The sequence below is a fragment of the Anopheles moucheti genome, chromosome X (assembly GCF_943734755.1).
Source record: "Anopheles moucheti chromosome X, idAnoMoucSN_F20_07, whole genome shotgun sequence".
Lineage (NCBI taxonomy): Eukaryota > Metazoa > Arthropoda > Insecta > Diptera > Culicidae > Anopheles > Anopheles moucheti.
Genome location: NC_069142.1, coordinates 13,689,484 through 13,704,901, shown reverse-complemented (window position 1 = coordinate 13,704,901; position 15,418 = coordinate 13,689,484). Strand labels below are relative to the sequence as shown.

The following is a 15,418-nucleotide window of genomic DNA, read 5'->3' as shown; positions in this document are numbered from 1 at the left end:
CTCGGTCATGACACCTTGACCTAAGACTCACAACAGTAATCTTCGCACTTCGCTTCATGCTGATCAAGGTCGTAGTTGCGTGAGTAAGACTCCGGATAACTAGTCCATAAAGAGAACTCACTAACCAGATACTGGAGATACGGCTCAATGGGCCGCGCTTTTTCCCAATGTTGCATTGGATTCTCATGACTGCGGAGGTGGTGCACAGTCAATAGTGTTCAAAACAACTAGTCACAGGAATTTCAAGCTTCTGCCCCGGTTGGATCCTTGATATGGTCTACTTAAATGCTTGGAACGACAAGCACTATTACGGCCTTCCTTACTTAGCAGGACTCAACGGATTTTAGAGTTGAATTGTTGAGGGGCCTGGCAAGAACCTACAGCTTCCTACATCTCAAGGCCCCGCTGTAGACACTACCCGGAGTTCCCGGGGAACTACCCTAGGTGAAGGCATCTGTGAAATAAATTCGTGATCAGTCAGAAGTCCTCTTCTCGTTTTGAACTTTTTAACACAAGCCACCTCAATATACCTGATAGCTACCTCGAGACCCTCGATTTCGTTGTCAAAATCAGCGACAGTGGATATCTCCGTTGTCTGAATATGACTGTCCATCAGTCTTCCAACACGTAGTAGAAAACATTTCGACCTCGAACACCTCTGGACCTCTCGAGACCGAATAGTCTACCTTTTGCACTACTCTTCCAGATTTCGGCGAACTTTGCTGTGCGAATACGATAAAGACGGAATTGCATGGGTCATCAGTTCAGAGTCTGGATGTGATTTTCTTCAAAGAAAGTTTAAAAATAGCATCAAGTCATCAAAGACACAGAATCATAGTGTCTCAATACCCTCTGGTATGCTTCAAAGTCTTCGCATGCCATGAACAATTAGCTCCAAGTGGTAATGTTTCCCTTCCGCAGAAGTATCATTAACCGCATCAACTGATGCTGCGGCACCGTGTAGCACCTGTGGACATTGTTGGGCATTGCTTTTTTTCCCCCCGCGCTGCTGCACTGTTTTACGGCAGCCGATTGAAATCAGCCCACGGTGTGGCGCCCATTAGGATGTGAGTCGCTGCTGTGTTTTAGCATAATTAAATGTATCAGCCCAGAAGCAATTAGTGCGACCACTTGACACATTGCTTATCGATGGCGGGCGGGCAGGCAAGGGACGATAAGGGGCAAGGTGGGCCGCATCTTGAAAATGGAAAGCATTAGCAGTTGGCGTGCCTTTGATAGGATGCTTCAAGCAGTTCCTCGAGCTGACCTCACTGCGTACAGCACACAACACACACACACACCACAGCACGGGGTTGGGTGTGTGTGTGTGAGTGTGGCTTTTTTCGTTGTTGTTGTTGGAAGATGGAAGATGAAAATTTGCATCTCCCGCTTCACCTAACCGCCAACATCTCTCCATTGTGTGGCTTTCCCATCACGGCGCTGGTCATTATTTTGAGCTTTTGCAGTTTAGTCGCTTGTGTATGGGGGGGGTGCCGGAATGGACTGGGCAGGGTTTTTCGCTTTGGGAAGGCGGGTGGAAATTAATGCTCGCTGGCATCAGGTGCCGACCGGTGCACAGAAGATGTGCCACCGGAAGTTGGGGGGGCGTGGGTGGTTTTAACTTTTACCCACGTCATCAACGCTCGATGAACGGCTACGTGCTCGAGGCAGGTGCGATGACGCGCTGGTACGAGTGCTTGTCAACTGGGTCCACGTTACTGGCCCGGTTTTCAACAAAATCCTAGTGGGTGAATTGAAAGTAGTGCTGTAGAAAAATTAAACAATGTTGTTCAAATTCCATACTCTGGAATCCATACTCTGGAAAAAGCGATTTCGGTGCGCGCGTACAGGGTGTACAGGAATAAATTTGACAGTTGAGCAGTGTGTCAACATCATCATAAAAAAATAAATGTCACTCGAATGACTGTCAACTTCGATGCACACTGTCATGTTTAGTGTCATGTAAGAGTGACTTGTTACGCTTCCATTCGTCAACCATCTGTCAACCGTATCAAGCAGCCCAACGGCGGTTCCCTGGCCACCGTTTAGCAGCTGCTTCGCTACGTCCATATCGCCTGTCTGGAAACGCTCATTGTGCACCACTTACGTCGGAGTCTGTAATGCAGTGTGTGAACCCTGGTGCTAATGAAATCAACCGTCCCTGTACCGTCGCTCGATGCTTTCGTATGCGCCATTACCGAGTGCAGTGACAGGGGCGACCATTTTATTTGAGCTCGTTTAAAAAGCGATGCAGATGCCTTGGTCCGCTGCGTCTTGCTGTGTCGCATGCGCTCGGTGGTTGCGTTTGCGTTTCCGATTGGCTTTCGCGCCGGTGGAAACGATCACCGGGCGGAGCAGTAATGTATGCTGATAGATAGAACGGAGCATAAAATTGAACCCCTGCTGCTATCTGTGGCAAGTGCAAACCCCCCCCCTCATCGTACCTTCATTCTCGGTGCTCGTGCAATCGTACCGGACCGATTTCGATCAATTTCCAACCATTTCGCTGCATATTTGCATTTTGATTTCGGTGAAATTGAATTGCAATCATTCCCAATCGGATGATTGGATAGGTTCATGAAGGACCGGGGGGGAAGGAAATGTGAAACAGTGCGATTGCTATTTTTCTTTCGTAACCAGCTCAATTCACCGTAACAGATCGTATGTAATAAAACAAATAGTCTACAGATGTTGACTAAGTTAGATAAATTTATATTATTATATTTTAAAGGATTTGAGTTTGACAAATTTATATTTTGGTCGAAAAACTGGGCGAGTAATTTGAGATATACATTGCATTATGGCATTTTCGATATGGTGAGTAACGGGATTTTTACAGAAAAATTTCCGATGATAGGCTAAAGATTCTTGAGAAATTATTGAATTTTAATAGTTAATTGCTAATAACTAGAAGTTTATAAGAAATTATGCACACTTCATTGCTCTTTTTTTCTTTTTTCTGTAATTATAACAACTTCCCTTTCTTATTTACTACCTTTAGAGGTTTAGGGCTTGTTCGAGGGTAGGGTAGGTTTCTAGGTTGATACTGTTGCTAGCTTTTTATACTCCTATATCTTCAACTTCCAAATTAGTTTGTTTGATTTTTCGCCTACACTAATAACTCAGTTGATGTTTATTTACCTATTGTAGTTGAATTTACCGAACAATTGGATTCTCTTCATGCGTAATTGCAAAGTCCTGTTTTTTTGAAGCACAAAAGTTCCTTTAACGCAATGAGAAATGAAACTTTTCGCGATGTTTTTATTATTTCGTTTTTTAATTTTTACTCGAACGCAAACAGTTTGATATCGCAATGCGTTAGTACACTTAAAAAGTCAGCTATCTCGCAGAAAGTCACACGCTAATGTTCGCCAACGATTGGCCGAAAGGTCGTTGGGGGATGTGCAAAATGCTTCCAGATATGTACGTAAAGAAAAAGAGCATTAGACCTGGGGCGGGGAAAAGAAAATCCCCAGGCGTCCGTGCTGTGCATGGGTTTGGTACGGGGTAAGAAAACCCAAAATCAACCGGCCGTACCGGTGTCCGCTTCGCATGCTAATAAAGCCCGATGTGGTGTTTTATTTTATTTTCTAATTTATTTTCACAATCTTGCAGGGGGAGGAGTTTTTTTGTTTTGTTTTTGTTGTTTTGTTGCTGTTGCCGGGGAATGTAAATTTGAAGGGTGCCAACCTTAAACGAAATGTAAATGGCATAAACCCGTTCCGTCTCGGTCCGTGTCCCCCCGTTCCTTGTTGGCACCTTTCGCCATCGGTTCGCTCTCGAGGAAATGATGTTTGCTACACGTAACAGCGGGCAGGCTATCTAATGTATACATATTTATGTTCAATGGCAAGCGTTATGTTGCTCTGTTTGCTCTTTGGTTTGATTATGTTTGTTGCACGGTAGAGGCTTTGTCTTTTCTCTGGTGGCGTCTAATTTCTCCATACCTTCCGCGCCATGTTCTCGCTGGTTCTGTTATTGTTGTCCATGTTGTTGGAACCTGCACGAGCAGTGAGAATGCTTTGTTTGCAACGCAGAGGCCCACGCTGGGATGTTTCTATTACTTTTTTGGGAAGGAAATACAAAGAAAGAGTTGAATAAGAAAACATAAAACCAGCACGAGCAGACCGCAAAAGGTAATTTGTGTTTTTCAAGGGACCTTTATTGATCATTAGAAGCACACGTACTCCTATACCTTCAGCGCGAAGGAACCTTCGATTCCGTTGTAGGTTCTTTATTGGTTGTATTTATCTTCCAACGCTCTCCAGCAGATGGGCCTTTGTGACCATCAAAACATGCCTGAAGAAGGGTTATTTATTAGCCTCCGAAGCAATGGCGTAGTAAAGGCGTCTCCGAGACGCTGAGTGGAGAAAACGAACAGCAAATCGTCACTTTAATTTGGACCGCTTGCTTTATGCCGAACCTGTTCCCGGTGCCCATTTCCGGCTGGTTGAATTGTTCGCGAGCTTCTGTACCCATTCTGTAGGGGAATGGTGGATACAATAGCTATATGCATGTGTGTGTATGGGAGAGATAAAGAAAGAGAAAGAGAGAGAGAGAGAGAGAGCGATTATGAAAGAATGAGAGGACACGATGGGTAATAGTACTAATATCGGATGAGCAGTGGCGGTTGCTGATTCTCATGTTTTGCAGGTGACTTTCGCTAGGATGATTCCGGACGGAATGTTTGCCAGCGCTATTGCCCGGGCTGATGGGAATTTCTCCAGACGGTACGCAAACCGACCCACGTACCCGGCGCACGTTGCGGTGCGAAGCGTTGGGACGCGCTTGGAGAATGTCCGCCGGAATGCCTCGAATGCCGACGTGCATCGATGCTAACCGTCGATACGCAAAGGCACAAAGCTCACGGTGAATGAAGGAATTTGCACCTGTATTCGGTACCGAGCACGGTCGTCCTTTTCCGCGATGGTCACGTTGTTTTGCATGCGGCTGTGCGTTTGTGCGGGTGAAAAACATTCACCCAGACGTGTTTACCAGCGAATGGATGGGTTTGTTTGGAAGGGGTTAAAGCGTAAGCTACCATGCGTCTCCATGTGGCGATGGGTAACTAGGCGTCTCCATTTGAAGAGAAACTTTTTAACTCGCATGAAATGATTTTGATTATCAATGTGTAGAGTTATTTCATGCAAAATTAAACGATATTTTTTTCATAACAGTTTAACTCTTTCTCGTTAATCTGACTAGAAATAAATAAAACTTCCATTTGTTAAAACTTACCATGCGTCTCCATTTGAAGAGAAACTTTTTTACTTGCATGAAATGAATGTGAATATCAATGGATAGACTTATTTCATGCAAAATTAAAAGGATTTTTTTGCATAACAGTTTATCGGGGTTAAATTAGTTAAACTGACTAGAAATAAATAATGCTTCAATTTGTTAAAAATTGCCATGCGTCTCCATGTGTCGATGGGTAAATAGGCGTCTCTATTTGAAGGGAATCTTGTTTATTTGCATGAAGTGAATGTGAATATTAATGGATAGAGTTATTTCATGCACAATTAAAAGATTTTTTTCATAGCAGTTTAACTAGAATCTCAGTCTCAATTTGAAGGGAAACTATTTTACTTGCATGAAATGAACGTGATTATCAATGGATAGAGTTATTTAATGCAAAATTAAAAGGTTTTTATCGGGGATAAATTAGTTAAACTGATTAGAAATAAATAATGCTCAAATTTGTTAAAAATTACCATGCGTCTCCATGTGTCGATGGGTAACTGGGCGTCTCCATTTGAAGGGAAACTATTTTACTTACACGAAATGAATTTGATTACCAATGTGTAGAGTTATTTCATGCAAATCTTAAGATATTTTTTATCATAACAATTAGTAAAAATTATAAATTAGGAAAAAAAAATTAGGAAAAATTATAATTAGTAACTGACTTGAAATAAGTAATAGTTCCATTTGTTAAAAATTACCATGCGTCTCCATGCTACTCCGGCAATGTAGCCATGAAAGGAAATGTGTATTGGAACCGGGTTTTTGTTATTTTTAAATTGTATTTCAAACCATTTGATCGCAGTATTAAATTCAGAAATTAAAAAAAAGCCAATGCTACACTTAAAAGACGCTTTACTGAGTTCTCCCCTAAGCCAGCAGACCTTGCCCTGTTGGCAACAGAAACACTTTTACCCGGGGGGAACAGTATCTTCGCTGGAAACAAACAGGACAAAGCGGAACTATTTGTGGCTCGACCCCCAAAGGCAGTGAAAACCGTGTCAACCATAGCGTTGAATGAAGGGCACTGGAATTTATAGTTTGTTCGGCAGCAGGTAGGAACGAGCGCCGGTGCGGAAGTGTGAAAGCAAAATGTGAGCTACGGGCACAGTGTGAAAAATATTGTCTTTAAAGAAACACGGCCCCCACCGTTCAAGCCTCGCGGACACCGAGATAGAGACGGTGCCGGTGCGAAGCTGCAAGTGAAGTTTAATTATTTTTAACGTCATTCAGCATCCAAAGCGTTCGGTTGTCGGTTCCCCGAAGCCCTGCTTTTTTGTTGCCTTATGCTCAATTTTTACTTTCTTTTCTCCGTTTCAGCACGAGCGCTGCACGGTGGTTGGTTTGCATGATCAGGTGAAGACCGCCCTCGTCGTTCTGTGGCGGGGTGAACGCTATCGGTCGGTGGGGGTGTTATCGATTTTAACTTTTCACGAGCGATGCTAAGAGGATTACGACTGCTTACCTTACATTTATAGGGTGTTCTTTCTTCGTTCGCCACTAATCAGCTGGGTGTGTACCGTGAAGAGGAAGACGGAAGAAGCTGGCAAGGGGTTGCTATGTAGGGCAGGCAATGGAAGAAAAGTGGAGTTGTTGGCCGTCTTGCAAGATATTTTTCCAGTGACGTCTCGCAACTGGAACGTTTTGAACAATTTAATAGCAGGAAAGGAACTCGAAGACATGTGCAGGATAAGGTTAGTCGACAGGAATAACTCGAAAAAGGGTTATCCTGGGTTATATCCTGCAATGGGCTTTGTTTCTTTCCCCCTCTTTCACATTCCTCGTTTTTCAACGCTGCTTCCTTCTGTGAAGTTTATTGATTTTGGTGCCGCATCTTGCTCACACAATTTGGCCCTCGTTCGACGATTTCCTGCACAATTTTCCACCGTCATAACTGATGGTCGCGTGGATGTGTGCGTGGCGCTGCGCTCCATATCTGACCATCACCTTGACATTTGGATGCTGGTGTGTTCGGTGACGCTGGCGTGCGAAATGGAAAAAAAACCCCGAAAGGACGGCTAATCTCAACCAATTCCATCGCCATTTCGGTCAGCGTTCGACCCGCCGACCGTTCGTTGACTAAATTGACCCGGAAATGGACTCGGTAAATGGGGCCCACACTGCCGCCCGTTCGTGCCATGGGTCCCGCATCGTCGGGATGTTTCATTTTTTTTTTGGCAACGGAGGAAATGAAATGTAAACACAGCCTAAAGTCAAACACACGCACACACACAAATACACAATCATCACGCCCAATAGTAGGACACATTAAGCTATTACTGCTCGCCTGCGTAATTGTAGCGTGGAAACAAAATGGAGAAAAAGACCATAAAAGGGAGGGCAGAAAGAAAGACAACAATAAGAAAAACAACACGTTCCTTCACTGGTACTACCTCGATGGAAGGATAATCCGCATCATTCTCCTACGGTGGAATGAACCCGATTGTCTGGGTCTGGGTTTGCATTTGCTCCTCATCATCATTCCTCCCACCGCTGTGATAAAAAGGGGCTCGCCTCTCTGCCGCTTTTTTATCTCGCTTTCCTTTTGCTGAAACAAAAACACCCTTACGTAGGTAGATGTGGTCGGTTAAATAAGGGAAGTGCTTCGATAAGAAGGGAAGAAATGAAGTAAATAGATGGAAGGGTGAGGATGAGGAGGGGGGGGGGGGGGGTTAGGGAAGGGAGGTGGTGAAATCAAATCAAGATTTCGCATCATGTTTTGCCGCTTCGTTTCACCTAAACGATGGTGCAAATTAACTGCGCTGGCGTTAAACGAAACGAGCGCTGTGCAAGGGGTGTGAGGAATGCAGATAGGGGTGGTTGTAAATAGAGGTAAGAAGAAAGCAAGCTTTGCAGCGTGGAAGAAGACCCGGGAAAACCTGCACGATCAAAAAAAAAAAAAAAAAGGGGGGTGCGAAAGGGTAGTGATGTGACAGACCGCAATGATCGTCCGGTTCCAATTACAGGCTGATGATTGCATTAGGGTCGGTCGCATATGGGAGGGAGTGGTTTTCGCTTAGTGATTTCTATTGTTGTTAAAATGTGTGGTTGGCAATACTAAGCGTACAAAAAAGGGTTCAGTTAGCGTTAGTTACGGGCGGTTTAAAATCTAATACATTGTGCCATATTATTGGAGGAATTTCGAAGACAATCAAAATCGCATTGGCTAAAATTTCTTACTACGGCGCACATTCTTTTATTGATTTCTCGTCAAACGGCAAACGATAAAACTTGGGACCTTGGCACACTCCACTATGTCCATTTGTAAGAACGCACCCCGAGTGTCGAGTGTCTATTTATCAGCTGCCGGCGATTGCGATTGAAAAATTACCATCGATAAGGGTGCCGCAGAAAATCGTTCGAGGTGTGTCCCCGAAAACACTCGATATTCTCAACTTCCAATGCATGCAATATTTGCTGGGAGTCATTTCCCAACTTGCCGCCCCCCTCCCATCCTCCTACCCTTTTTATAGGCTTTCAGATCGTCATCATTCGTTCGATTTGGAGTGGGATGGAGGGTAATTTGTTTTCGGTACGGGAAAAGCATTTCTTCCCCACTATTTGCTGTGTGCGTTTTTTGCACCCTCCCACACCTTGAAAACCTACGCGGCGCAGTTTGACCAACGGACACGGTTTTTTTTCTCCTCTCCATCTTTTCCCGTGCGCCCACCGAAAAGAAGAAGACGAAACAAAAAAACAAACACTGGTTGACAGGGAAAAAGTGCCCGAACCGATCGAATCAAAAGCCAAGCTTTTATGTCGCCCATTTGAGAGGGATGGCGGCGGGTTGGGGAAGGACGAAGAGTAGGCAGAACGGAAGACTTATTTATGAGGCGAGAAAAAGTTATTTACATATACGACATCCACTTCTGCACCTTGATATAGTGTTCTGGGTGGTATCCCTCCCGACCGAAACCCCTCCGGGGGCTGTTGTTATACTTTTTTGTAGGTTTCATTTTACTGTTTTTTCAAGACCGTTGGTAAGTTGGTGCTGTCATTTTTTTTTCTCTGGACAAACAAAACAAAAAAATACCGGAGACAGTTCACAAAGGGGGTTGAATGACGTCGCAAGTTAGGGGGATGGTGGGGAAGGCAAACCAACCAAACACCCAACACGTTCGCACGCCGGATCCCCGGGGTACGCCATTTTTCTCTCCCCCTCGATCCTGGACTCACCCCACCCCACCTCCTACTCCCCCGTTTTTGGAAGGTCGTTCCGTTGCGTTTGCCGCTGGGTCAACATTATTTATGTCGATCCCATTTTCCCGATTTCAGATTCGCGCCACTTTCTCCCACCAGGGCGATGGGCAGGTGGGGCAGGAGGGACGAGGTGTTTTGGGGGCTGCAAATGGAATTATCTCCCCGCTACTTGACCGGAGAAAAAGAAAAAAAAACCGAGTGAGCGGTGGAGATGACGAGCATCGACAGGGTCTCGTTTGGCCTCGGACTCAATGCAATTAACTATCCTTTTGATGATGCTGATAAAGATCCGACGGGGAGTTGGAAGGGGGAGAGAGAGGTGGAGAAGGGGGGGGGGAGGGGGTGGGTAGATAGGAGATTGGGCGATAAAGGGAAGCTTCATAACATTGCTTTGTGTGTGCGGGAATGGCACCGAAAATGTCCCCACAATATAAGCTATTTTTTCCCCCCAAATTGAGTGAACGGGGTGGGTACAGTGAGTGCCATAATAGTAGAATAAAATAAATGGAATATTATTTTCCGGTTATTTGGGCAATTAAAAGCGAATGAGTGGTAAACCGAAGCTTAAATGTTAAAAGTTTTGAAACACATTTTAAAAATGTGTGTCACATTACTTAACAGCAGCGCACTGTACGCGTAATCACATCGGAAGGCAAATGGTACGGCAGCGATAAAGAAGGGTAGGATAGTGCAAGGGAAGAATAGTAGGCTAGGAGACGAAGTGTACGAATCCAATAAATTGGATCCATTTCGTTTTCGTGCAGATAAATATTTAATTTCCTATTAACTGCGTATTGGTTGTGCATCCGATTCCTCTTCCCTCAACCCGGCCGGTCTACCGTTCCCGCACTTCCCCATCCACTGTTGCTTGACCTCTCGTTTATCTTTTCCTCTGGCCACCAGCTACACTGCTTACGCCGCTCGCCCGTGCTCACCGGTTATCCTACGCATAATAGATGAAGGATGCACAAAGCCTCAACACCTCGTTGAGCACGTGCCAAAGGAAAACAGAGCATACGTATCAGCAGGTGTACGTATCAAGACACAAATGTTTAATCGCATACACCCGGGCACAGCACGGTGCGAGCGATCGATGCATCCATTTGCAACCCCCCCCTACTTACCGTGGCGACGGTTTGGGGAAGGTTTTGTTCAGAAGTTTCAACGCTTATTAACACGCCTGAAGCGTTGTGTGCATTTCAGCATTGTTTCGTGATCGTTTCGGAAGGTGGAACGTTGGATGAAGGTCGGGCAGGAGCTTAGTTTGGGAGTGATTTATAGTTTGAGCCGTGTTAGGAAGACCTTATTCCATGCAACATATATAGCAAAACTTCTCAATTGCGCCTAAATGGATGCAATCAGCATTACACAATAGCTTATAAACTACTGTAAATGAAAGCCTCTTATAGACTAGCGCTGAGAAAATAAGGAACGAACCAGGAGGAACGATTCCGCTTTTTACTCGAAGCGGTTTAACAATTTCGCTTTACAATTTCTTTTTGTTTGCGCTCCAAATACCGCTCCTTGGAGCAGTTCCGCTCTTTCCAAGGAGTGAACGGATTCGTACCGCTCCTTTTGTACGAAACATTTCCACATCGCTAGAGCTTATAATACACACTTTATCGCACAAAGTGTATCAGCATGGGGAATGCCTGCAACATTAGACAGTAAAAGATCGATACATATTTGTTCGCTATAACTCGTTGAGTAATTTCCCACTTAACGAGGGAACCGTCGAAGGTTTTTGGGGGAGTTTTGGAGGCACTGTTTGCAGTTGACGTGCGTGCCGTGTCAAGATTATCAACCTCATTAGTCTATCAATATCTCAAGCGCTTTCCCTCCGGTTCGGCTACCCCAAACGAAAATGGCTGGAACTTTGCCTGTGGGCAATCGAACACGATCGATATATGCCACCCCCCATCTCGCCCCTTCGCCAGTGTGCTGTTTAGGGGGTCAAATTTACTCTCTCGCGATGGAATGGTTGAGGGTCGGTAGACATCATTATTGTCGGCCCCGGGTTTGGGGGGGGAGAAAGTGCGAAATAAATCTTCGGCCATCAATCGATTGATTCGTGCGGTTTTCTTGCTTACGCATTACGAGACCTGGGTGCGGTGCGTGGATGTAGACGAGCGCCCAGAGGAGTTTGGGCTGTGCGTGAGATCAAGAAACTTAGCCGTCGATGAGAAATAATTAGCTTTCGGTGGGCGAGCAAATAGATGTTCGTCCTGCAGCCTGCCGGGTCGGTAACGTTCTGCTCCACAACCGTCCATGAGCTTTACTGTCGGTAACAACACGTGTCAGTGTCAGGTGCTTGCGCTTTTGCGTTGCGTTTGTTGGCGTTTGAGGTTGTGGTGATTTATCGTGAGCGAATTAGCAACTGCCCCGTGCCTGTTGTGGCCGTGAGGGTGGGTTGTAAAGTGTCCGAAAGCAGACGCGTTATTGGCATGACATGCAGCACAAGAAAACCCCGAGTGGGTTTTGCATTTTCTCGTGTTAACACCAGTGTGACAATGGGCTTGGTTTCAATTATCAGCAATGATGTTTCACATCTCGTCACTATACAAATCTTTTGTCACATCGCGTTCGTTAAATCCCCCGGCGGTGTCTCTGTCGTCCTGGGGAAGAGGAGGGTGCTCCATATGCCCCCCTTTTTGTTGTAATTATCAACGCCGTTTGTGTAGCGGCCGGGTTTTGGGGCCATCGTGGTGGGATACTAAGCGCAAAACAGCAGGACATCGGGTGGCTTGTGCTGTTTTTCCTTTTCCGTACCGCCCCTGAAGTACTGAGGCTCTCGAGAACGGTCTTGCCTTTACGTGGAGACGCCTCTTTGCCTTTCGAGCACACGCAAAGCCTCGAAAGGAGTTCTAGGCGACAAAGCGAACGCAGAGACCGAGGCGAACGTATAGGCTTTATCTACACAGTGTAACATTCGCATCCAGCACGGTGCTGTGCGATGAATGGCTTTTGTGCATTTGCATTTTACATTTCGATCTTTGTGTCTGCCCTATCACCCCTTCACGGGGTAGCAGCGAAACGGTTGGGAGACGCTCTTCTCAGCCCCATTGCACAAAACACAAAACCGCATCACGCCACCAACCGGAATGGTAACAAGCAAAACATTCGCCCAACCACCCAAGAAGCGAGAGCAAACAAAACAGAAACGTCAAGCCCTGCTGCAGGGGCCGCTTCCTTGGTGTGCAGGTGAGCGAGGTGCGTTAAAGGGCCGGGCGGGTAAAAGTGGGGGGTATGTGTTTGTGTTTTAATAAAATTTCCAATTACAATGAAAATTAATTTTGCATGAAGTCATTTGCACGCGGGCGAGCCGTCTGCAAACACTGCGCGTGAGCGTGCTGTAAACAGTACATCACCGGCAGCGAGTGGATGTTGAAGTGAATCTGGTGGTACTAATTGTAATAATATGCAATACGAGTGCTTATATGGTTGGATATGGTACAGCACGGGAGGGATGTGTGCTGACTGTATTAAAAGGGGTTTAACGAGCATCACCAAATGATGGCAGCTTCAGCGAAGGTTGCTCACGAATCTGTTTCGCAACTCTAATTGCTGCTGGCTGCTTAAAGTAATACAAAATCTTTAAAAGTTCTTTCGTGTTCAGAGTGTATTTATGTATTTTGGGGTGTATGTGTGTGTGTGTTGTAAACACAAACTGACACAAGCTGCTTGCAACTCTCAGCATTGGATTCAAAGTTTATTTTTTCTCGCGAGTCGCCACCCTCACCCATACGAAATCGTTCAACAAGTTTGTTGCACATGTGTTACGGTGGCGCTGATGCTTTCCCTTCCATCTTCTGGTGCGGATGTTAACATTAAAACGCACCTATACCGCTAAACACACGTACACGATTGGGCGCGTAGCTTAAAGGCTTAAAGTTTCTCCTGTACGCGGAAGCGGCGACTTGACAGTACACTTGAAAACAAATGGGAACCAGAGCAGCGTCTCCAATCTCTATCGTTTTTATAGTTCACCAAACAAACAAACACACACAAGCGCACGCCCGCTGGGTCCGATTGGAAGCACAGCGCACGAAATCTCAGTGTGGCAGCGGCAAAATAATTGGAGCGTAACAAATATGACAGCTCTATTTTTGCGCGCCAGCTATTACGCGGTTTTGCACTCGAAGGGGTAAACAACAAGCGAGTGTGGTGGAAAGTTAGAAGCGAACCCTGTACCAGTAGTTCCCACCTTACGGAACACTAGCACAGCACTGGCGTAATGCGATATTTTGAAGGGAATCCTGTGAGTCGCCAACGATAGTTTACGGATATTTCGAAGGCATATACAGTTGAGGCTGTTGCCGAGCACCTGACTGGATCGCTGGAGACGCAATTGGCGCGCAGCTCTTTCACGTTCAAGTTTGTTTGTTGGGTTGTTGCATGTTGTGACGTAAAGATTGATTGTGGTACTCCGAGTCGGTTGGGTCGTGACATCTGCTGATGTGCTGTGTTTATTTTTGGAACCAGTAAATAAGGTTAGTTCCCGCCTATTACCGCAGGCTCTTGAACAGTGACGTCCTATTGAGTGCACTTGCTTAATTTTTATTTCATTACAAAGACTGGTGTAGAATGTGTAGTGTCTAAAGTAATTCCTGTACAACCTAGCGTAACGTAGTAACTATGCTTACATCGGTACTTACACGCCTATACTCGGCCGGAGTATGCGCTGGACATGGACGTTTTCCGGATCATGATGCGGGTTCGCTTCAATCCCTGCAGATGGAGCCAGTCCAGCCAGTAGGCAAACCGTACGCCCGACTCATTGCCGTACATACCGTTCAGGTTGATGCGGGTGCAGCTCCGATGCCACCAGCCGGACGCCGTCCGGAGCGCACAGTTGACGTCCGCGTACTGATCGTGGTCCTGATCGTAAGTCGAGAACTCCATGCCCTTGTTGTAGGTGAACTCGTCCCCGAGCGTGCCGGTGTACACGCCCAGCTTCTGCAACCGGTACCGGTCCGTCTCGCCACCGATCTCGAACAGGGTGTACCGGGCCGTCCGACGTTCGCCGCGGAACGACTCGGCGACGAATGCGATCTCGTGCGGTGCCGCTACCGTCAGCCGATGGATCTTGTCCAGCCCGAGCCAGTACTCCGTGCCGATGTCACCGAACCCGTCCCGGTACTTCTCCCAGCTGCGGTTGAAGTTGACGAACCCGTCGAACCGGTTCTGTATCACGATCCATCCGCCACCTTCGAAGTCCTGGTCGCAATACACCTCGAGCGGTTCGCCCGGTGCCGAGAGTTTGGCGTTCGGGTAGATGGTCTCCTCGCCCGACATACCGTCCTCGATTTCGCGGCAGCTGCGCGGATAGCTTTCGGCGTGGAGCACTTCCTGGAAGGCGGCCGACTTCACCGAAGCGTTGCCGGGTGTGAGCGAAAACCCAAAGTCGATCTTGTTGGTGAAGGGTGCCGTTCGTGGTTGCTGGATGCCGTCCGTTGCGTAGGTCGTTTGGGTGCAAGGAAGCTGCTGTAGCTGTCTGAGAATTTCTTTCTGATTGGCAAGCATCAGCTGTAGCATTCTGCCGAGTTCCTCGTCCCGGAGCGTGAGTCTGTTGAGCGAAATAGGTTGCCGCGGTGAATGCGTTCGAATTGCCGAGAGTTTCAGACGTCTTCATACCTATTCTCAAGCGCTGTGATACGTTCTAGCAGGGATGGTTGTTCCAACTGCTGCGGAAGCGGTACCACCGCACCGCTATTTCTGCCTAGCAGTGATGCGAGTAGCAGCAGCAGCAACATCTGATGTCCTCTTGAGCTGTCGTCCATTGTCCCACTCGATCAACTGCAACTGCTGTTAGTCGGATTCTTCACAAAACATCGCCCGCGCGAGACTGCGACGTTGCACTACTAACCGTCCAAGACCTGCCTGTCCAAGACGACTGTGCTCAGCACAGAATCGGAACGGAAATCAAGCACGTAAACAGATCGAAACTGTGTGCACAGCGTTGCTTGTTGCTAAC

At 46.5% G+C, this 15,418-nt stretch overlaps 1 protein-coding gene across 1 annotated transcript; it reads right to left on the bottom strand.

Annotated features, from left to right (window-relative positions):
- Positions 1-14,103: 14,103 nt before the first annotated feature.
- Positions 14,104-15,374, bottom strand: LOC128306647 (fibrinogen-like protein A). Its single transcript, XM_053044218.1, has 2 exons — positions 15,079-15,374; positions 14,104-15,010 (listed from the first exon to the last, which is right to left on the bottom strand). Exons 1-2 carry the CDS (start codon positions 15,222-15,224, stop codon positions 14,104-14,106), a joined length of 1,053 nt encoding a protein of 350 aa, XP_052900178.1. The 5' UTR covers positions 15,225-15,374.
- Between the last annotated feature and the right edge of the window lie 44 nt (positions 15,375-15,418).

Coding starts and splice junctions, on each gene's coding strand:
- LOC128306647 (XM_053044218.1), bottom strand. CDS start 15,224: ATGGACGACAGCTCAAGAGGACATCAGATGTTGCTGCTGCTGCTACTC. Junction 15,011..15,078: donor ATCACAGCGCTTGAGAATAG/GTATGAAGACGT, acceptor TTCGCTCAACAG/ACTCACGCTCCGGGACGAGG.